Here is a 24,937-nt window from a genome sequence, read left to right on the forward strand (position 1 = left end):
CATGGATGACCAGATTTGGGGCTTGAACATTTTGACCCCTAGCAGGCCAACCAGGTAAGGTGGTCGGCCGGCCACCTGAACCTTTTGAACTGGTTTTGGCCCTTTTGACCTGGCCGGCCCTTTTTGTGCCTCTAAATGTATTCCAGCTATGCAGCTGTATTCCACCAGGCCCTATGTCCAAAATTTTCCCTCTTGTTTTGGTCCATTCAAATTGGTTTTCCCTCTCTTTGTTTTGGTCCATTCAAATTGGTTTTTCCCCTTTTTTTTTTGCTCCAATTCAAATTGGTTTTCCCCCTTTTCCCCCCCCCTCCTCTTTTCCTCTATAAAACCAGCACTTGAGCTCCATTTTGAAAGGTTAGAAAAAATCATTTGAGAGCTTTGCATTAAATCTCCATCTCTCTCTACTCCAAACCTCAAAACCCTAAGATTCTTGCACCATTTCCACTACAACCCATAGCACCACACCACCATACTCCATTCCAGCAACTTGGAGGCCATTTGCAGAGGTTGGAAGCTCAGAAATTTGGTCCAAAAGCTGCTGGTTCATTGCTCTTCAAGGGTACGCACACTTTTCCCCTAAACTAGTCTTTTCTTGCTTCATTTATACCTTGCTTGAAAGCATTTTTGGGCTCCGACCCAAACTGTAAATAGTCATATTTTGTGCTCATCTCCATGTTTCATTAAGGGTCTTTCTCTGTTTGAGGTCTCCTCCTCACCCTTTGTGTTTAAACTCTCTTTTAGGCCTATTTTTGCATGGTATTTTAGGCTTATTTGTGAGCTGTTTCGGACTTGGTCATAAACTGTGAAATGTCTTGTTTTGAGCCCCTCTTCAACTTTGTTGAAGGGCTCTCCTCTGTTTGAAGCCAGCATCTATCACTTGTCTCTTTATCCTTCTTTTAGGCCTTTTTCTTGCATGATATTTTAGGCCTACTTGTGATTATTTTCGAAGCTTGACATAAACTGTAAAGTGCCTTGTTTTGAGCCCCTCTTCAACTTTGTTGAAGGGCTCTTCACTTTTTGAGGCCAGCTTCTGTCCCTTGTCTCTATTCTCTCTTTTAGGGCCATTTTTGCATGATAGATTAGCCCTACTTGTGTTTGTTTTTTAGAGTTGTCATAAACTGAAAAATATCTTTTTTTAATCTCATCTTCAAGTTTGTTTAAGGTTCAATTTTTGTTTGAGGTCATATGCTTCATTGTATGCTAGATTGTCTCCTATTTTGAGCCTTACACCTAAGCCCTTGTTGCATGCTTTGTTTGGCCTTCACACTATTTTGAGCTTCCAAATCAGAGAGGGGTGACCCCCTCTCACCTTGACTTGTTTGGTGGTCATTTTGGCCTTCCAAAGAGACCCTGTCCTGCATGCTTTGGAGTCACTTTCTAGGGTCAATTTGGTGAGTTTTGGGACTACCATATTTTATTTTCATAGTTTTTTATGCCATGCCAAATGTCTATCTTGCATGTGCTTAATGACTCCTTACATGGCCCTCTAAAGTAACTCATCATTTTTGCATGCCATGGTTGCATATCAGTGGTTATTTGGGCCTATTTTCACATGTTTTATTCACTGATTTTTTCTGGTTTGGTGAGATTCCATGTACATCCTATATTTGCCATGTAAACCATGTTTACTAATCAAGATTGCATGCTATTTTTATCCACCATGCTAGCGTCTTTTGGCTATGCTTTGAACTGGAAATATGCATGTTTTGGGACTACCTTGGCTCTGTCTTTATATTTCATGATCAAATAATGCATGCTTTGTATAGCTACAAGTCATTCCATGTGCCTAGTTTCGGGTTTCGAGGTTCATCTCATGCATCGGGTGCCATTTTTCCATGTTTCAGGGCTGTTTAGCATCATATTTCAGTGCTGGAATTTGTGAGTTTGTATGTCATCTTGCATCCCTTGCCATGCCTTGTTAAAGTTGCATGTTATGCCTAGGATCGGTCCTCGATTTGCGTGCATGTGTGCACGTATTTCGATAGTCCCATTTTCACCTAATGGCCGCCGATTTGAGTGTGGCCGAGGTCCACTCATATTGGTGTAAGTCCATTGTGCATTATGCATGCCATTTCAATTTATAACATCGCGTATGTTAGGTTATATGCTAGAGAATCGTGTACGCCATGTTACATCGCGCATTGTGTATGCCATTTCATAGCATTGTGTATGCTAGGTTGCATGTTAGAATTGCATTCATGCATGTCATGCATATTGCATTGTGTTTGGAATAGGTGTTAGCCCAAGCACGGGAAACGAGGGGCGTTTCGTATTCCAAGTGACGGAATGTGTCTCAATTCCTCGGTCATCAACACTCCGGATTATCCATGATAGAGTCTAGGCCTTGTTGTGTTTTCATGTACATTCATTTCATATTGAGTCGTGCAATTCGACTCCTCGGCCATCATGCATCGAGATGCGTGATTGGTGGCACGAGGATCGAGGATTACACTCCCTGAAGAGTAGTCATGCATACATATGTGAAAATACTTTGCCATGCCCCTTTGTTGCTCTCTGTTATAGCAAATCAAGAATCAGCAGCCTTCCGGAGCTTGGCACACACTCCAAGAACAATTGCAAACAGAGGCTAATTGGGGCATCGCAGTGGATTTCCGCACAAGGTAACTCAAGCATGCATCATTCATCATCCGGAGCAGAGCTGAGACAGTCCATAGCTTGCATGCTAATTTACTGCTTTCCTAGATTAATTTGTTAATTAATTAGGGTTTTTTACTTATTTGGACTGTATTATTTATTCGGACATTCGGACTGTATTATTTATTCGGACCCTCTGTGCGAGGGCACACCTGTAATAAGTGTGCGTGCGTGTGATGTATGTCTTCCAACCCCATGTCTTTCTCCCTTTTATTTACCAGCTTATGATGGTTAGAATAGGGCATGTTTCAATTAGCATACAGCATGTTTGCATTCATTCATCTGTCTTGCATGCACCGGGCTCGGCGCATCATACTAACTACATTTGTAGTTCAATTCCAAGTTGAATACGTGTTAGCTGTAGCATTTCATATGCCATCTTTAGAATAGCCGAGCCTATCTTACTTGCATTTTGCATGTGTTGCATTAGGCATTTCTGTATAGTTAGGATCATGCATGGATTTCTAATTAGCTTCTGTTTTGGCTTGGAGTACTTGGTAAGTTTTTATGCTTTAGCATCCTTGCATGCGTGTGAGTGACTGCCATGATAGCATGCTTACCATGAGGCTAACTGCTTATGTGATATATCTGCCTGAATGCCTGTGGGTGAAGGTTAGGTTATTTGAATTGGAATAATTCATTAACTGTGAGTTTTAAGCCCACTAGATAGTGGCAAAACCATTTTTTTCTAAGCCCACTTGAGGGTGGCAAAATCTGCATTTAAGCCTACTTGCGAGTAGCAAATCACTTTCAAAACAAGCATGAAATGTTTTGTTCCAATTCAGGCGATCCAGTCTATACTTGTATGCTGTGCGCATCACATAGTAAATCTAAGCCAATAACCGGAATAAGAACGCATAATGTTTTCAAAACTAGATATCATGGTTAGTAGAGGCCGATCTTTGATCGGGCGAGCGGGGGTGCTCACGAAGTGACCTTCCCCAATCGTACCCAAGTTCCCGAGCTGAGGCAACTTTGGTGATGACGGACACGTGGCCTTTGGCACCGAGTCAGGGTTTCCTAAATTCTCCCAAAATAAAATATTTAGGTGGCGACTCTGTATCTGGCAAAGCAGTCCATGTTTGGCACTTCTTTTCTAAAAATCTGTTTTCTCAAAACGAGTTGCCGGATCTGGACTCTTTGGTTCAGATTAAGAACCGTGACAATTTGAGTCCGAGCTGTAGTGAGCCCAAACGAACAGAACGGGACTCATCCTCCCGGGGCGTTTGGAGACGTCTACAGTCGCGCTTGAGCGGGTATCTTGGCGCTCGAACGGGTGTTCGAACTCTGTAAAAATGCTGGATGAGTGTAATCTACGCTCGAGCGGCTCTTCTTTTGCGCTTGAGCGGGTGTGTTTTGTTTTTGTGTCTTGGCGCTCGAGCGGGTTCAGTTTTTGTGTTTGACGCTCAAGCGTCCTATTCTCCGCTCGAGCGGGTCATACGTATATCAGATCTGGACTGTGATATTTTTAATCACTTTTTACACACACTCTCTCTCTCTCCTACTTTTCAAAACCCTATTTTGAGAGCCTCCCTCTCTAGAATACAACTTCTCTCTAGGGATTGATCTAGTTCTTGGGTGTTCCTACCCTTATCTCTTTGTAAGAAAGTTGGAGGATTGCGTGGGCTTCGTTTTGATCCGAAAACCTTAGGATTTGTAGCACTTTGAGTTTCCATCATCTTCTCCCTTTGAGCTCCGAATTTGAGGTAGGGATTTCCTTGCTCTTTTACAATGCTTCGTCTATAGATAGACATGTGGTAATTTTGTATTGCATGAAAATCATATCCATGTTGGGTTTGTTTGAAAATCATGGGAGTGAACCTAGGGTTGGTTGTTTGAAAATGAGTTTGTTATCATTGATGGTGATTTGGACTAATTGGGGTGTAAATTAGAATATTATTGTTGATAGAAGAAAAAGCCCTAATTTATATTTGATTTGATAAATTAAAAGAGGGGTTTTGTACTTTGGGCCAATACATATGTATTTTGGGTCTCAAATGAGATTATGGTTGTTTGTTGTTGGTATTTGAGCCCTTTTGGATCAATATTAAGAAAGAGGGAGAAAGCCCTAATTTACTGTTATGAATTAATTTGCATAATTGATTTGGAAAGTAATGAGAGGAATGATATTGGTTTTGTGAAATAGGAAAAGTGTTCTTGGAATAAGTGGCGGAACAAGTTGAATTTGAAAATGAAAAAATGAATTTTGGAATTGGAATGTTGTATCCTGAGTTATTGAATACTCACATTTGGGGTTTCACCTTCACTTATCATCCTAGTGTTGTTGTTGGGTTTAAGATCTCATGAGAGTTGAGTCTTTGTAATAGATGTACTAAAATCGTGCGTCTAGAGGTTTTGTCCTTGGTTATCGGTGGAGGATGACATGGTTGTGTTGAATTGTCGGGTATGCATTACACCTGTGTTGATTGAACATTGTATGTAATGAAGTGCTATTATACATTATATATGTATAAATTGTTAGGGAGGAGAAAGAGGATGTACTCCAGTGTGTGGGAGGAGATAGGGGATGTACTCCACACATACTTATGTGTTCATATACTTTAATACATTGCTGATGTATCTTGATAGTTTATGTGTATGTATTACACTTGTTGGTTATACTCTGTTGTATTGTGATTCTTGGTGTTATACCCTGCACTTATAATCAGAGGTACCGTTACCTTCCAGCTAACGCTTGTAGAACTGACTGCGCTGAGAATCTAAGGTACCGCACCCTTCCAACTAGCGCCTGGTAAAATGGTATACCATTGTGAGAGTTGCATCTTTGGCTTACTGTGCATATAGCCGATAGAGCAGAGTTTTATTGTTTTGTTTCAGTGTATCTGAATATATCATGGATTGTGATGGTTACAGTTTTGGAGGGCCGAGTTGCCTCATTTGTTGATTCTATACATGTTGATGATTTGTTATCTCCCTTATATTGAAGGCATGCATGTATAGTTATGAATGTATTGGAAACAAACCAAAATGCCATTGTGAGATTTTGGTAAGGTGTGAAGGAAAAATTGGGTATTTGAAAGTATGTTTTGAAAAAGGGAACATCCATTATAAGTATGGAAAATGGGAGAAAGATAATGGGCTTAGAGAAATTGTTTTCCTAAGAAGTTGTTATTGTTGTGAACGTTTGGGAACAAGGGTTAATGAAATGAAATGAAAGATGAATCGCTTATAGCGCTGAATGGATTGACTGTTTTGAGAAAAGATTATACTTATGTATACTTTTGTATAAACTGCCACATTATTATTGTAGTACGAGATTGAACATTCATGATCATAGCTATCTGTAAGTTGTTATTGTTGAGGATCATGTAGAGATCTCTACTGGACTTTATGTTCATTCCACGTTGTTGAATCTTTTTTAGGTGTTAAGCAGGATGTGTTACAAGATGTGGATCTTCTTACTTGTTGGCCACGGGGCCTCTTTTGTGTTGGCAGAACGCCATATATGTAAAAGGGTTACACCCTTCTTTTGATTCCTTAATGATGTAAGCCTTCAGGCATTTTATTCAGTATGCTCATGTTGTATTTAATTTGTATTCGAATGAGAAAATTGTTATTTATTTCTACTCATGGGACTATAGAGTTTATTTCCGCATGTTATCTCTGAACTTGAATTAAGCTAATGAATTTGGTAATGACTTTGAGTAATAAAAAGTGGGGCGTTACAAAATATCACTCCAAATCCAAGAGCAAGAATTAGTAGCCATGAGAAAATGAGACCATCTTCCACGCAGCTCCATACTTACAACAAATCAATGTCTTCCATAAAGCAGAATCTTCAGACCCAAACCTTCACCACCATTTGGTTGATAAACTTTCATTCACCGTCTTAGTATTCCTTACCCCAAACCTCCAAGTTTCTTACTCACTGAAGCATCCTTCCATTTTACTAAATGTATCTTTCTCTTCAGATCAGTGCCACCCCACAGAAATGCTGATTGGATCTTATTTAACTCCTTTGCAATTCCTTGAGGCATCTAAATAAGGACATGTAGTAGACTGGAAGGTTGGATAACACTGATTTAATTAATGTCAGCCTACCAGCAAATGATAGCATTCTTCTTTTCCATCTAGCTAATTTATTTTTAAATTTCTCCACCACAGGCTTCCAAGTTTGATTTTTTCTAGGGTTAACCCCTAAAGGCAAACCTAAGTACTTGAAGGGGAGCTTTTGGCTTGAGTAATTTAGTCTTGTAGCAAATTCGGCTACAATATCCTCTTCAATTCTCACTCAACTAGTAGCACTTTTGTGATAGTTAATCTTGAGTCTAGACACAACTTCAAAGAACCTTAGAATCCTCTTTACATTTGTAACCTCCACCCAATCAGCCTCATAAAATAAGATTGTGTCATCAGCAAACTGTAAATGAGATACATTCAATCCTTCAAATCCAATAGTAACCCCTCTTATTAGTCGTAGCTCTTTGGCTCTTGATAATAATATGTTAAGACCTTCAGCTGTTATGTTGAACAAAAATGTTGAGATTGGATCCCCTTGCCTCAAGCCCTTTTTGGGAACCACTTCCTCAGATGGGGAATCATTAACAAGAATTGAAATTTTAGCTTACATTAAGCAAGTTCTCATCCATTCCACCCATTTTGTCTCAAACCCAAACTTCTTCAACATATCAAACAAGTATCCCTAATTTACTGTGTCATAGGCCTTTTCAAAATCGAGTTTGAGCATTAACCCACTTCTGTTGGATCTTTTCCACTAATCCACCACCTCATTTGCAACTAATATCCCATCAACTATATTCCTTCCACTCATAAATGCATATTGGGTTGGGCTAATGATACTTGGAAGCACCATTTTTAATTGGCAGGCTAGGACCTTTGAGAGAATCTTATAAATGGAGTTTATGAGACTTATTGGTCTAAAGTCTTGGATGCTAGTTGGATTTTCCTTCTTGGGAATTAATGTTACAAAAAAGCAGTTCAGTCCCTTCACCAACCTACCATATTCATGGAACTCAGCCATAGACTTTATTATATCATCTTTCATGAGCCTCAATCCCTTCACCAACCTACCATACAAAAAAGCAGTTCAGTCCCTTCCCATCATACTCTCTAATTATAACCTGTAATTCTGATTTAGAAAAATCCTGTACAAGTAATTCAACCTGAGAGGGTGCAATGGTTTTAAAAACACCACCTATCTTAGGTCTAATAAGCCAACTCTCAGTAAATGCCTCACTAAAATACCTTGAAATTTCTTGTTTTATATCTTCCAGTTTGTTAAAGGTGTTACCCTTGATTGTGATGGAGTCCGGTAGGTTCCTACTCTGACGCTGTGTAGCCATAATGCGGAAATACCTAGTATTCCTGTTACCTTTTAGAGCCCAAGTTACCCTTGATTTCTGCATCCATACCCAATCCTTCATTTTTCTCAGCTTCCATATCTCTCCTTTGATCTCTCTTCTACTTAATACTTCATGATCTTGCAAAGGTCTAACCTCAGCAGCCAAGTCCAATTCATGCATTACATCCTCTACTTCTTTGAGCTTGCATTCAATATTCCCAAACACTTCCCTGTTCCAAACTTTCAGTGTTTCTTTCAAGGACTTCAATTTGATCTTTAACCTATATCCAGCCCATCCATCTACATGAGTGTCCTTCCATACAGATTTTATCTTGCTCATGAAAGTGGGGTGAAGGACCCAAGCATTTAGGAACCTAAATGGCTTAGGACCCCAATCTCTATCATCTTCTATTAAGATTATTGGGCAATGGTCTGACACGAACCTTGACAGACCCCACAATTTAAAGCTAAACCATTCTAACCATTCTAGGCTGACTAAAAATCTGTCTAGTCTGCTCCCTCTCTCTCCTTCCTGAGAATTACACCATGTATATCATTAGAACATTTATTAATTCCAAATTATTAATAAATTCGTCTAACTCTATTATCCCCCTATCTCTTCTAAGACACCCTTTCCTTTCAGCCACTGTTCTAACTTCAATAAAATCTCCCCTAATGCACCAAGGTTTAGGAAACTTGGGTTGTAGATTGCCTAAAGTTTCCCAAAGTTTCCTTCTCATAATTCTATCATTAGGAGCATAAACATTAATAACCACATAATCAATTACATGACGAATTTTACCTGATAGGATGATGTAATTCCCGTTACTGCAGCACTCAATCAACTCAAATACCTCAGGTTTCCACACACATAGCATTCCTCCAGCACTGCCATTAGCATTCACTTCCATGAATTCAACCAAATCTTCAGGCCAAAAAGTTTTGACAAATTGCTCTGAAATCTCAAATCTTTTCGTTTCTTAAAATAGGACCATGACTACATTTTTCTGCCTTAATAACTCTTTTACTTTCCTCCTTTTCTCCAACCTTCCCAACCCTCTTATATTCCAGGACACTATCTTCATTAAAAATATTAGAACCCCTTTTTCTCCTAAGATGCTTCTTCAAGCACCCACTCCTTCATGCTTCTTTGACACCTGGGCCAAATCATTCTGTTCCATTGTGATAATTTTTTTAATCACCTTATTTTCCTTACCTTCGGAATCAATCCCCACAGTTTTCCCAATCTGTATTGTAGCTATTGCTTCATTTCTTAGATACTACTCCTGCTATCTTTCCTACCTTGAGATAAAGATGATAAGATTGATAAGATAGCCTCAGCAGCAGCCTTAAAAGTAGCTCCTCTGTACAATCTATGCTTTGACCACACCTTGTTTTGCCCCAATCTTCTTCTCCTTTTCGCCATGCAACTCAGATTTGCTTTACCCTTCTTTCTAATCTGCTCAACTTGACTTCTAGAAATCACCATTTTTTGCTTTGACTCTTTCCTTTTTTGATTTGGTTGCCCAAAAGTTTCCACTAAGCTTGATACTACCTCTAAAGATGGCTGAGCTACTGCTTGGTAGTTAGTATTTTGGGACATCCTCTCCCTACCAGTCAAGCCTACCTTGATTCAGCCCCACAAGGAGTCCTTTGGACTGGGCTTGGTCCAACACCACATTAAGATTAATACTAGGCCCAAGTACATCATGACTACTTATACTTTTCATAAAGCCCACGACTGGCCCACACTCTATATCCCTTGGACTTCCCCTAGGTACGCCTTCTTCATTTCCCATACCAGCACCAACTTTTCTTGGTTCTTCTGCAACAATGCATGTGTCATTAACTACTGATACAGCAGCTAAATTACTGTTGTTGCCCTCCCGTGCCATGTTGTTTCCACCTCATTAATCATAAGCCACATCATCATTGCCTGCCACTTCAGCCTCTGATTTATCCACATCATCATCCTCTTCACCCTTCCCATCTTCTTTCTCTGCTACACTGAACTGGTAATTTGATGAGTTATCCTCCTTATGTTGTTCCTGGCGTGAACAAAGCTTTTCAATCACCCTAACTGTGCTTACAGTACCTTTATTAATCAACTTGATACTCTAATTAATTATCTACATGTTCTTCGTCAATAGTCTTAGTTTACCACAAGCCTAGGTTGTCATAGACATGGTGTTCACTTCAACCTCTAACACCTCTCCTCATAATTCCCCAATTTTTCTGAAGTTTGTGTTATTCCAAAGATTAAGAGGTATGCCATAGCATCGAAGCCATACCTCCCTCTCTTGATCTAAAATAAGTCCATTCCTCCATTCTAGCATCGTTTCACACCATTCATCAGTCTAGTCCCCAAGTACCTCCCTCCGATTCCTTAATGCCTCAATTGATTCGAAAGACAGAACTACTACTCTGCCTCCACCTTCTTGAACTTGTGCATTATGCAGATCTCTTTTAACACACTTTTTTTTTTTGAAGTCTGTAAAATGACAGTGTTTCTTAAGAGTAACTATAACACTTTGGTGAAGCCAGCCATTACCATAATCCTCAGCTATAACTACTTTGTCAGGGTCTCTATGTTGCTGTCCACCTCTCACCACTTCTGCAAAGGATGGTCTTCTATTCACCCAATCCCCAACCCCAGCATTACCTTTTACTTGCAACTTTGCGTTATCTGTATTTTGAATTACACCATTCTGCTTTCTTTCGAACTCAGCAGTCTTCACTACAAGAGATCTGTTTCCGTACCAAACTCTATTTGCCTTCTGGATAACAGCCTTTGCTGCAACTGGACAGTCGTAACGGCCGAACCCAAACCTGGATCTTGTTTGTTTTCTTCTTTTGGATAGAATGAACACATCCTTGACCGCACCAAACTTTGTGAATAAGGTATATAGCCCTTTCAGATCCATGGACTCTGGAAGATTATCCATAAGGATTGTTTGTAAGCTCAGGTAGTCCCTACTCCTCCTATGCTTTTGATTAAAGACTGGTATCCAACCTCCTCCATCCCTACTTACTGATCCTTGAAACTTCACTCCTCCGTGCTGGTTTCTCTCCATCAAGCTCTTGACTATATTAAAATGTTATTAGTTGTGTGAGTAATTATTGTTAATTGTGAAAAGCATAGTAGCTTATCGTGGTACGAGAAAGTAAGGATGTGATACATACTAAAAACACATTTTAAGTACACTAATTTCGCATTGTCCACCTTGCTTATATGACATGTAGTGTCCATCTATTTGTGGGCCCTTGCGCCACATGGCAGAGTATGGTCACATGGTGTTTCGGGAGTATTAAATAATTTCTCATTTTTAAGAGTGTCCAAGGATAAAAGGCACTCCAATATAAATTTTAGGTGAATTTGCAAATCAGTTGGAAGACAATATATATATATAAAGTTGTGTAGAAATTTATCATTTTAATTATTAAAATTGATCAATTTTATCACTAATTTAAAATTTATTTTATAAACATTTGCAATTCTATGAGATAGGCTTTCCCATTCTTTAAAAATTTCAAATTCAACCTTAATTGATTATCATAAAAAATTCCACCCATCAAACTATCTGCAAATTGTGAAACAACTATATAACGTTCAAAATAAATAAAAAAACGTGACAAATTTGACTTATGAAAGTCAAAGAAGGACTCAATTCTCTTCTTTGCAAACTAAAGCAACTTTTTATTCGGTTCACAAACTAACATTTTAGGGCAAATTGTATCATTTTATTTGGTTACAATTTTTAAATTTAATTTTTTTTAAATTGAGTTTTTTTATTTTTATTTTTTCATATTTTATTTTTATTTTTACAGAATTATTTTTAATGATTTAAGTAATTTTTTACTTTTTATATTGACTTAACTTAGATATACCTAAAAAGTAAAATATTTATAAAAAATATTTTAAAAAATTAATAATTACACAAGAATACAAAAATATACTGAATTTTTATTTTATTTTATTTTATTTTGTATTTTTAGTATTTAGTAAATTTTTTAAAGAATTTTTTTTTTTACAAATATTATACTTTTTAAGTGTGTGTTTATGTTAGGTGTATCTAAAAATTAATAAATTTAGTTAAATATTAAAAAAAATAGTAAAAGCAAAAAATTCAATTTTCTAAAAAGTAAATTCAAAATTCTAAAACCAGGTATACTCTTTAAAAAAAAAAAAAGGAAAACAAAAACAAAATGTGTGGGGGATATTTAATTATTTGAACAATGAAAAAAAAATGTAAATGAGATTCGAAATATGCATGTTCTTCATTTCTCTTTTACGATTTGTCTAGAATTTTAATTGAACAAAAGCATAGCTTGTTTATTTCTCAATATTATCAATGTTCATGTTAAATATAGGGGTGCAATTTGGGTGGGTTTAACCCGAGCAATTCGAACTCAGCACGAATTTTTTTAGGGTTTGGACAAAATATTTTCAAATTCGGTACGGGTTTGAAGAAAAATTCAAAAACCTGAATTAAATTTGGGCGGGCTTGGGCAAAGACGTCAAATAACCTCAGCAACCCGAATCCCGAATTATACATATATAGATATATAAAAATATTAAATATACATATTAATTGTTAATCATTACATGATATTAAAATAATTTAGATTGTTAAATCATATTGAGTATATATATTATATATACAAATAACATAAAATCTTACTTTTTTTTTTTCACTCATAAATTATAACGACTACTATAGCAGCATTTCTCTTACCTTATATAAATTATTTGTTTTGATGGTATTAATGATTTTCTATTAAAAAAAATTTAAATAGAGTCAAATTTTAATAATTTAATAATGAAGCTGCAAAAAAAAAAAATAAATAATTCATTTACAATTTGGGCAATTCAATCAACTCGAGCAATTCGGGCCTGGGCGGACCTAGACAGGTCTCTACACAACTTGAGTTGGGCTTATAACAACCCGAAAATTTAAGTTGTCCTTTAAATTTTATACTAGTATTATGGTTGTATGTGATAATATATTATTAAATAAATAATAATAAATACAAAATCTAATTCGGTATTGAATTATCAATATGAGATTAATTAGAGATTATTATTTAGGGCCAAATTAATAGAAATATGGAATTATAAGGGTGGTTGGGCCAAATTAAAGTTAAAGATAGTAAATAAATAAATATAAAAGTAAGAGTAAATAAATAATAATATTGATAACAATAATAATAATAATGGACGTGGTAGTAAAATAAATAATTAATTTTCTGTTAGTATACGATAGAGTGTAATTTAATTAGGGATTAATTTACTTATATAGTTATATTAGAAAACTAGGTCAAAGTGTAATTATCTTAAATATTTATTAAAGATAAGTATAAATCTATATAATTTATTATCGAATCAGGGGAAGATACACGCTGCCACGTGTTGGCCAGCGGACGTGCTTACCTCCCTATAGGGAGGAGGTGATTCACCTGGATAGAAAGAAGAAAGGGAAAGAAAGAAAGGAAAGAAAGGAAAAAAAAGAAAGGAAGAGAAGGGAAAGAAAATAATGGAAGTCGAAAAGATTTTTGGTAGTGGAAAAAAAGAGTAATGTATCACTTTTAAGGTGAGTTATATTATACCTTGAGTCACCATAATATATTTTACGTATGTTTTGACTTACCATAATTTATTTTATACAAGTTGTATCTTATTAGTTGTATTAATATAAGTTATGTTTTATAAGTATTTTAGTTATGTGGATTAATTTCTGAACTCTATTTGTTAAAATGAAATCCATGGATATGCTTATTTATATTTTAAAGAATATTTGACTATAACCTTATAAATAATTATGTTTTGTAAGTACCACCACGGGAGTCTCATGCATTGGAGGACTTAAATAACTATTGGCCTTTGTTTGATCACTTTCTGGCCCTCTGTTGTCATGGATCCATTGACCCTATGATTTCTAGTGTGGAGCAAAGTGCTGTGCGGAGATAAGTGCAACACTATTGTGGGAACCACCTCTATAATCCATACGAGCCACCTCTATAATCCGTACCTCTGTTCTGACTGTCACTCCTGTGACCTCTGTTCTGTTCTGTTCTGTTCGGTACCGTGGTTATGGTTATTTATTTACATAAGCTCAGTTTTGCTGCTTAAAAGATTATTTGTTCAGAATAAGTTATTTTAAATATTTCAGTTATATAATTATCTATGGTTATTTTGTGCCCTTTATACTCTTGGTATAATATTTCTCACTCTGCCATGTGCTTATAGTTGTTTACCAATTTTTAGGAAACAATGCAATTCAGAAATAACTTTTGGGAAATCTTAGAAGCGGGTTGCGGAATAGACACATACAACACTTTTATGATATTTTTATATGTAAATATCGGCTTTTTTGGTCAATAAATTTTGTAATAAAAATAGAAACTCCAATGATTATTTTGGTATCCTCACTTGAATATTATTTCCGCTCGCGTTTATTAATTTGTTTAAGAATTGGTTGGAGGTAACCTTAATTACTGACCATCACGATACTTAACCCTTGGGTACGGGGAGCGAGTCATGACAGGGCTTGAACAATCTCCCAACCCGATCGAACTAGCCCGAGTTGCACCCTTAGTTAAACACCGAACTTTGAATCATACCCAATAAAAGTAAATATGAAAACTAAGATTGAACATTTTTTTTATTTAGGAAAAAATAGATATATTTTATTAATGATAATAAAACATTACAAAAAGAGAGAGAAAGACATATAAAAAAAAAAAACACCGTCACAACTAAACTGAGATGCTATGCTCTATTAGAGAGTAGCACAACTTTATTATTTATATTATATTCTCAACATCATGTAACAGTAAGAAATTACACAAAATTTATAAGGAGCTAAGAAGTGGAAATTTAGGATTGGAAACAAAGGAGAGGAACTCTTTATCAGTTTCAAGTTTCGCCAAATCGCCCTTATTCATACAAATCAATGCTTCTATGCCGTCACCCGATTTAGTAGGAAAGAAAACAACCATATTATCAAGATTTACTACACCTAATGTCACCCATACAGGCCTACCCCATCCGAAATCAGTTTTGTATAGGGGAAACCTAGCTATGCTCGAAAACACAAGAGTAAACACTGCATCTCCTCCTTCTCCTCCTTTTTCTCCTCCTTTATTACCACCCTCCTCATTCTTGGAATTCAAGCCCCCCATACCTCCACCCTCTTGGAGTTTCCTTACATAATCGATGTTAACTTTTCTTATCCCATCTCTCATCTGAGTGACCAAGCTACCACGATCTTCTCTTATAGCGCCTTTTTCCAATGCTGGTGGTGCTAATATTGCTATGGCAAATCGACTAAGGTTACCATAATATGAATTAGGTAAAGGTGGATTGAGTCTCGTGCGCAAGTTCACCCCTTGAATCACAGGGTATCTAATTCCTTCTCCACATGCCATCTCTCCTCGAGTGGCGGCCTTATATCTACACCATATAAAAGTAGAAAGTGCCTCAACACGAGTTGGATTATTATGTATGGTTTTGTTGTTGGCAGTGACAGTAGTGGCTGTGGTGGTGGTGGGGGTGTATTTGGCTTTAAGAGTACAGATGGCGGAGTCGCTAAACACGAAACTCTTTGCACTGATCTTGTTTTTTGTAGTGCCAACGCCGTGCTTGTGGTGATTGGTATTGGGATTAAGTGTAGGGGGAAAGATGTTGGCTGAACCGAATTGGGGATAAACCAAATTGCTATGATCTCCACGACTAACAGTTGCCCAGAATTTCATAAACATAACTATTGATAATGCATCTGCTATCTTGTGTGAAGTACATAATCCTGTTGGAAAAAAAAGAAGAAGAAGAAGAAGAAGAAGATTAAAGAAGTACTTGGATTTATTTACTCACTATAAGAAATTAAAATTTTAGAGGCAAATTTTTAGAGACAAAAATAATTTGTCTGTAAAAATTATACTTTTAAAGACAAAATGAAAGAATTTTTTTAAAAAAATATATTTAATCATACTACTATATTTTAAAGACAAAGCTATTGGGTTGCAAAAAGGTTAGTAACTTTTACCAACAACTTTAATTGGTCCCCAATAAACTAACTCGTACATTATTTTATTTTATTTTCATTGTTTGAGCTTCAATAGTTGAGATTTCATTTCATTCACCACACCTCTCTCTCTCTCTCTCTCTCTCTCTCTCTCTCTCTCTCTCTCTCTCTCTCATTCTTAAATCTCGATCGATCGTATTGATCATATCTTAGCTTGATTCTTCGAAGCTAAAAGATCTGGAGCTAAAAGACTGAAAGAGGGAAAACAATACTGATTAATCATATACTTGAATCGCCATTGAAGAGAGCTAGGTTAATTTTAAAGCAAAATATTCGTATCCATAAGCTCATAAATGGCATTTCAATGAAGTACTTGAGAAAAAGATGTGATGGATGAGTTGTTCTGTTTTGTAGGTAGATATAATTACAATTTACAATCTATTCATTGAATAGTTGAATGCTACAAACAATGCTTATGGCACTAGCCTTATAAATTAAAAATGATACTTTTGAAGTCTCTATCAGTTTATGATATACAATCAAATACTACGTATTAATGAATCAGAGCATGGTATTTCTTTGTCATTGAAATATCTTTTGATTAACCCTCTTTGAATGCGATGAACATGGTGTTTTTGTGTGTGTGTGTGTGTGTGTGTGTGTGTGTTGTTGAATTTTCATTTGGAGATAAACAGATGGTCTGGTGATATGTTTAATATTCTCTGTTCGGTTGTTGAGAAATCAAGTAAGAAATATAAGTTTCTGTTCAAACTAGTATTTTAAGAGTAATTGTTACAAAATCAAAAAGCAAAAAAGAAAAAAGTATGTTATCAAACTTTTAAAGACCAATTTTAATTGTTTGAAAAAACATTATAACTTTTGTAGACCACTTTTAGTTGTCTGGAAAACTAAAACTTTTAGACTCAAGTTCCACTTGTCTCAAAAACAAAAACTAAAACTTTTAGAGACCAATTTGGATTGTCTCAAAAATTAAATTTTTGTCTCCACAAATACTCTGTCTGTCGTAGGGTGTAATAGGCTTTTAGAGACAAATTTTGATTGTCTCAAAATCAGAACTTTTTGCAACTTCACATTTTTGTCTCTAGAAGTCAATTTTTGACTTTTCCAGACGGACCATTTGAGACAAACTTCGTGACAGGCAAAATTAGTTGGCTAAAGTTTTTCCCAACAAATATTACATTTTTAGAGATGAAATAAATTTGTCCCTAAAAAACTGATTTCTTGTAGTGACTACTATTCATGTATGAAAAAATGAAGGCCAAAACTTTACTTTATATGTGTCGTTTATTCTTTTATTTAGAAATGAGTAATGATATATAAATGCAAATACGGAATGATATGATTTAATATGGACTTTTCATTTTTAAACAAAATACTTGTGAAGATGATTCTCTTAAGAGTTTAATCCCAAACAAGAGGTTATAGATTCAATTCTTCCCATGGGAGAGTTGAATTTGGAGGCAGGATGGAAAAACTAACTCTTATAGATGTTAATTTAAAAATTGACTTTTATGGATCCAAAAAGAAGAAGAAAATGAGTTTATTTAAAAAATGATATTATTAAATCATTCTTGTAAAATTACGGTTTGGATGAGGGTAAAGTGCACTATCATAACATTCCATGTGTTTGTTGAATATTTACTTATATGGTGATGAGTGGGGCCACAAATCCAAAAATAAAAACCCAGAAAATTGGCCTAGACTATAAAATATAAGGCTAAGATTTATTTATAGAGTGGATCCACAACAAAAAAAGATTAAAGTTACACCATCAAATTAAAATTGTAGATATATTTATGTTTTGTTTTTATTTTTGTTTATAGACTTTCCAAATTAACTGTGATACAACCATTATTGCGGCTTTCATGGTTAGTGTTATACCGATGATGTGGTAGTGTAATAAACTATTGTATTGAAGTTCTTTTTTCCTACATAGGATTTTTGCATCTACTTGACTTTGGGTGTTTGGAAAGTTATTATTTTAATAAGTTTTTTTAGTTTTTGATTATTTGAGGAGATTAAAATTTTTATGTTTGAAAAGATAGTTAGGTTTTTTTATGGTTGAATGTGATGTTTGTGAAAGAAAAAATAAAATAATTATGAGTTTAATGTAACATTTTGTCTAAATTTTTTTTTTTTTTTTACTTTTCTAACAAATTTTGTCTTTTAGTGTTTTTTTAGCAAAAAAATAAATAAATAAATAAATAAACAAAAAAATAAAACACTTACCAAACACCAACTACCGAGAGATTATTTGGAAATTTGACACAGAGTGAAAGTTGAGAGTTCAAAGGCTATCATCAAGCCTATGTTCTAAGAAATAGGGAGGAAATTTGATCCTCCCCAATTACTGATGGGTTATTTGAAATGATTTAAATAAATATATTTATTAATTTTTTATAAAAAGATATATAAAAAATTAAAGAAATAATATGACTTAAAAAAATAAAAATATAAATAAGCATATTTTTTTAGTGCATCTCAAAAAATCTCTATTTGTGTAAAGTTCACAACCATCATAACTATTAAACAATGCGGATCAAAAAAATTAGGATAAATTACACTCACTTCTTTTGAAATTTTTGACAATTAGACTAGTCTCCCCTCCCCCCCAAAACAAATTGCACATTCAATGATTATCAACAAAAATATCTTTGAATATTAAAATTACTAAACTAACCATTCTATTAACGTGATTAATCATAGGGGAGGTCAGCGTAAATTTTTTTAAAAAAGAGGAGAGACGAGTGTAATGGTACGAATCTCAAGAAGGTGCCTATAATTTATCTAAAAAATTAACTATTAAACTATTGCATTTACCATAATAATAAAATATTGACAATAAAGTCCCGTTTGTTTTTAGAAGAAGATTGGAGAAAATTTATAATGAGGGGATTGTTAGTAAGGGAATTAAGTAAAATTGTATTTGCTTTGATGATACTTGTTAATGTGGAGATTGTTAAATTATTTTTATATAAAATAAATAAAATCATGGTTTTTACTTAATAAAAAATACAAAAACATTAAACATTAATGTTCAAAATGTGCTACTTAACATGGAAAAAAAATATTAAAAAAATAAAATTGCACTTGGCCAGTTGACCTGCCAAACATCGTTCCGGACGATCGGTAACATCCTAAGCCAAACAGACTATTTTTAATACTATCTCCCAATCCGGACTAGTAATCCACTCACCAAGGTTTTTCATAGTCCGTTTCAGACTACAAATTCGGCGTTCACTTTGCAAAATAAATATGATACTATTGTTATTGTTTTTCACTAGAAGTCCACTCCGAAGTCTTACAATGGAAAACAAACGAAGACTAAGGATTTGTGGCTTCCCTCTACTCAATGGATTGTAGATCCAATTTAGCACATTTCGGATTTGCTTTGTTGATCTAGATTGTTTAGTTTTTAGTATTTCTAACTTGTCTGGAAAAAATGGGATAGTTGGTTAAAAAAAAACGACGTGATTTAAATAGTAGTACTATGAGCTACACAGTCCAAACATCAATTATTTTTAAAGACATGTAATCAAATGAACCATTTTTCTTTTCTTTTTTTTTTTGGGGTCTCAGATTGATTGGCAATTTTTGCCTTACTAAACCCAAAACGGGCTATTATCTAAAAAAAAAAAAAAACTCAAAACGGGCTAAACTGGATTCTTTAATCCAAAAGTATTCTGGGCCTGTAGCATTTTTGAGAGAAGGCACAAAAAAAAAAAAAAAAAAAAAAAAAAAATTGTTATTATTAACTTATTAACTTATTTAGATTATATTTTTTTTTTATTTTTACACTTTTTTCATAATAAGACAATAAGTTAAAAAAAAAGATACTTTCCAAAATAGGCTAAGTTAGCTTATTTAACATTTGTTTGAAAACAAACTAATGCTGTTTGATTACAATTTTGAATTAACTTACTGGGCCTCTCAAAAAAGTGAGATTTTTTTAAACTACAATTTCTAGTTTTTACAATTTTTTGGGACTCTCAAATATGCATGGACATAAAAAAAAATGCTATATCTTTTGTCGTAATTATAATTTTCGAGATTATTCTACATATTTACACAACAAAAAAGAAAAAGTTATATAACAGCTTATTGCATCAAACATGTTTAATTTTTTTTTTTTTCATAAATCATTAAAAGTTATCCCACACAATTTATGTTAGACTTTTTCGAAGTTAATAATCTTTAAAAAAAAAAAAGCAATTATCATAATAAAAGTCAACTTATAAATGATACAAAACAGGTCCTCACCAATAGCCATGCCACCGCAGTCGAAGAAGTTGAGTTGGACAGCTAAAAGTAGATCCCCAGCATCATCAAAATCAGGATATGGAAACAAGTAATTGAGTTGGGAGTCGGAATTGCTTTGCCCAACAACATGGTCGAGACTAGATTGGACTTGGGCTTCAAAGAAAGGGACACCCTGATCGTTGCAATCAAAAAAGAGATTGTCTTTAACACGACCAGCTAGTGGGTAGAACCATGATAGTGTCTCAGAAAGAGACTTCTTTAGTTTCTCACTTCTTCTTCTATCATTTGTGGCTTTGTTAAGCCCGGAATTGGATGATGCATAGAAGTAGATAAAAGGAACAAAGTGTGGTTGTTGTATTTGATCAAGAAATGAAAGCTTCAATTGGCAAAGGTGTTGGGGTGTTGGGCTGGATGGTTTGATGGTTTGCCTTGATGTCACCACAACCTTCATTTTTTTTTTCTTTTTTTGTGATTTCCTTTGTTCTAGTTACAAGTTAGCGAAAGGCATGTATATATAGGAAAACTCTACGCTATGTACACACCCTGATCATTAATTAATAAATTTGAAAAAAAAAAAAGAGGAAAATGTCAATGTTTAGAAAATATTTTTAAATTAGCAATAAATTTTATAAATATTAAAATATAAAATTATACATTTTTTTTTCCATAAATTTGTAATTAAAACCACACATGTAATTTCTCACTTAGCATCCCTACACTTTCACTATAATCTTTTTTCGATCGCTTCACTTTCAATTTTGACAATTCTCTCTTTATATTTTAAATTAAGTTGCAATGTCATTCTTCAATTGTTTAATGTTAATGAGGTTGACGAAAATTTGAAAGTGACAGTGACCTTAGTGAGATTTTACTTAATGCGAATACTAAAATGAGATTTTGATGAAAACATAAAAGTGTTAATGAAGTTGAAATAAAAATGTCACGTTTGATTCACATAATAAGTTTTTCCAACTTTATTAATGGTAGATGGATAGAAAAGTAAAATTACAACTTAACTTAAAATTGTAAAAAGTTAATTATCACAATTAAAAATGAAAATATCAAAAAGTGAGGTTACAGTATGCTGGAAAAGGGAAAGAGAAAGAGAAATAAATAAAGAGACAACTTGAAAATTTTTATTTTTATTTTTATACAGGATAATACAATTAAATTACACTATTATTGTACGCATTCATACTCAATTAACAAAAAAAAAAAAAAAGAGTTGTAAGATTTAATTTTATAAGTAAAGTATTTGTTAATTGAGTATGAATGCGTACAATAATAGTGTAACTTAATTGTAGTAAGATTTTTCTAAGTGGATTATCTCTTATCAGTCAATTACTTGAATCAAAATTTTTTCACTATGTCATTAATTTGAACCATCACATAAATAATGCCAAATAATAGACTCGGAAAACACCTGACAATTAATAGCAGTGGCGCTAGGAAATTAATTCAAATGGAACACCTATTAATTACAACTTTGAAATTGTTTGTCAATAATCAATAACAATAAAATAATAATTTGTAACTAAGTGTATTATAGGTAATACAATATATATATATATATATATATATATATATATATATATAAGTTTTATTATATAATAATATACATATAATTTTTTTTTTGGGTACAAAATTTGAGAAAAATTCAATATAACAATACTATCAAGTTTTCATTGACATGTAGCATCACTAAACAGTAGTAAATCAACACCTTGAAGGTGAACCTCACTTGTTAAATGTGATTATCAATCTAGCAACTTTTATATCTTGTGTATCAGTGATAATGTGGTATTGTTGTTGCATTGAATTTTTTTTACGAAATTTCTATACGTAATTATGTGACCTCTTAATCAGGACATTGGTGCAGTGATTATGTAACACTTTTATGGTGTAAAGTCTTGAATTCAATTCCTATGGAGAAAAGTTTAATAGTGATTGTGTAACACTTTTTATGGTGTAAAGTCTTGAATTCAATTCCTATGGAGAAAAGTTTAATACTTTTTGTGGTGATGATTTATTTCGTTGTTGGGCTTAGACTTGGTGGGTTTGGTATACTAGTTATGTTAAACTTTGTTTATTTTCTAATTATTATGAACTAAAAGTCTATTTACTGATAAAAAATATTTCTCATACTTGTAATTATTATTGATGGACAAAAAAATTATGTGACTTGCTATGATCCCTTCATTTTAAATCAAAATAATCATAATTATTTTTATAATTAAAAAAATATCATTAAGATATCATTCTAATATTATTTTTATATAAATTTTTTATTTATTAATCATTTTACTTATATATATATGTGTAAAAAAATTAAAATTAAAATTAAAATTAAGAAAAAAAATCTAAAATTGAGGGGAGGGCACAGTGAACCATGGTCCCAACATAAATTCATCCCTGATTACTAACTACACGACGAAAGATGGAAACAAGCGTGAAACATGAGGCAGAGAAATTAAAAATAGTAGTAGTTGCAGAGATAGAACCATGCTGTGCATCCCAGATCCCTAAGTAGCAGTAGTTGCAGAGATAGAACTACGCTGTGCACCCAGATCCAAACGAATCTGGTATGCCTGCTGTCCACCCTGCGCCGCAAGTATTATTGTGTGATTTTATGAGTTTATTTTGAAATTTGATTTAATTGCTTGAACTGTTTTTATTTTAGAATATATTAAGTATAATATATTTATAAAAAAATTAAATTAATCAGATATAGTTAGTAATTTTTTTATTTATTTATATTTATATTTATTTTAATATTTTAAATTATAATATCATTTATTTTTATAAATATAAATGTGAGTAGATGAAAAGATTAACAATATCCGATTAATTTAATTTTATAAATATATTTTACTTAATATACTCTAAAATGTGAACAGTTCGAATTATCAAATCCAACTTTAAAATGAGTCTATAAGACCGCACAAACTTTGAATGCATAGGGAGACTAAGAACTTATTTGAGCTGTGTTAAATAAACACATTTTTTTACGTTTTTTGTGCCATATTATTTTTTTTTTATTTTTTTCATAAAATGTTAAAAATATATTTATTTAGATAATTTCAAATAACTCCTAAATATAGATATAAATAAATAAGTTTAGTTATATATATATTTTTAAATTTGAATTAAATTTTATTATTTAAATTAAATAATTTAGTTTTTGTATTTTAAATTTAATTTTAATTTAGTTAAGAGCCGACCGAGCTACATCGTAAACTAACTTCCATGGTGATCGAATTGACAACCCAAAAAAAAAAACTCCTTAAAGACGAGAACAATAATTAGTGTGTTTGGTTTGAATTTTTTGAGTTAAATTTTTTAAAAATTAAGGTCCTGTTTGCTTTATGTTTCTTAAAAAAATTTGGAAAAAATTCTCTACAAATAAGTTTTCAAATGTAATCAAACTAAACAAATTTTTCTAAAATTTTTTTTCAAAACTTGTTTGGTTTACAAATTTTCCAAACAAATCTCTCTCATACACATCAAATCAATCACTTTTTTTAAAACTCTCTCTCAAAATAATTTTTTAAAGCATCTTTTGAAAAAAAACCAAACCAAACAAATTTTCGTACTTTTTATCTCAAAACATGTTTTTCAAATACAAACCAAACAAGGCCTAAGTTTTTTAGTTTTCGTATTTTTTTGTTTTTAGTGAATATTTTTAAAATTTTAAATATTTTTTTACTTTTTAGATGCACCTTAATTAGATGTATCTAAAAAATAAAAAATTTGCAAAAAAACATTTTAAACAATTAATAAATACATAAAAATATAAAAAAATATACTGAATTCTCGTATTTTTTTTTTATATTTTGGATATTTAGTGAATTTTTAAAAGGTTTTCTTCACAAAATTTTTACTTTTTAGATATATCTGAGTTAGGTATGTCTAAAATATTTAAAAATTGTTTAAAATATTAAAAAAATCAGTAAAAACAAAGAAATACAAAAAATAAAAAAATAAAATTTTTTGAAAAGTATTTTTTAAAAAGGAAAACCAAGCATTATTTTTTTAAATTTTTTAACTCGAAACGAGTTGAATGGATCCACGCCAAAAACGCCTTCCGCTTTATCTTAGGTACAAATAAAAAGGATTTCCTTAAATCTTTCTTATTGTGAAAAAGATTTCCGAATGGGACAAAAAAGGTCCAAACAAATCGACCTGACTTTTCTTACTTTTTTGTGTTATGGAGATCTCACGTGTAACAATTTTAATTTAAAAATTAAAAAAAATTAAAAAGTCTATAATATATATATATATATATAAAAGTTAAAGATTATTTTTTTCTTTTTTTTACATTTTTTTTTATAAAAAATTAAAAAATCACTACAAATATATTTAGGTCAAGTTTGGCTAACAAAAAAAAGTGCACTTATTTCATCTTTTTATCTTTTTTGGGTCACATCAATCAACATCTTCTCTCTACTTTTTCTACACATAATACAAAAAAAGTCAAAAAGTACACTTATTTAGTCTTCCCAAACTTGGCCTTAGTGTGTTTGGTTTGAGTTTTTTGGATTAAGTTTTTTGAAAACTTAGTTTTTTGGTTTTCGTATTTTTTTGTTTTTAGTGAATATTTTTAAAATTTTAAATATTTTTTTGACTTTTTAGATGTACTTTACTTAGATGTATC

At 33.0% G+C, this 24,937-nt stretch overlaps 1 protein-coding gene across 1 annotated transcript; it reads right to left on the reverse strand.

Annotated features, from left to right (window-relative positions):
* Positions 1 to 14,735: 14,735 nt before the first annotated feature.
* On the reverse strand, positions 14,736 to 20,776 carry LOC145792973 (stemmadenine O-acetyltransferase-like). The gene is made up of 2 exons (XM_082875106.1): positions 20,284 to 20,776; positions 14,736 to 15,783 (listed from the first exon to the last, which is right to left on the reverse strand). The coding sequence occupies exons 1-2, from the start codon at positions 20,732 to 20,734 to the stop codon at positions 14,831 to 14,833; spliced, it is 1,404 nt and encodes a 467-aa protein (XP_082731232.1). The 5' UTR covers positions 20,735 to 20,776; the 3' UTR covers positions 14,736 to 14,830.
* Positions 20,777 to 24,937: the final 4,161 nt, after the last annotated feature.

The sequence above is a fragment of the Camellia sinensis genome, chromosome 6 (assembly GCF_055761805.1).
Source record: "Camellia sinensis isolate YWXY chromosome 6, ASM5576180v1, whole genome shotgun sequence".
NCBI lineage: Eukaryota > Viridiplantae > Streptophyta > Magnoliopsida > Ericales > Theaceae > Camellia > Camellia sinensis.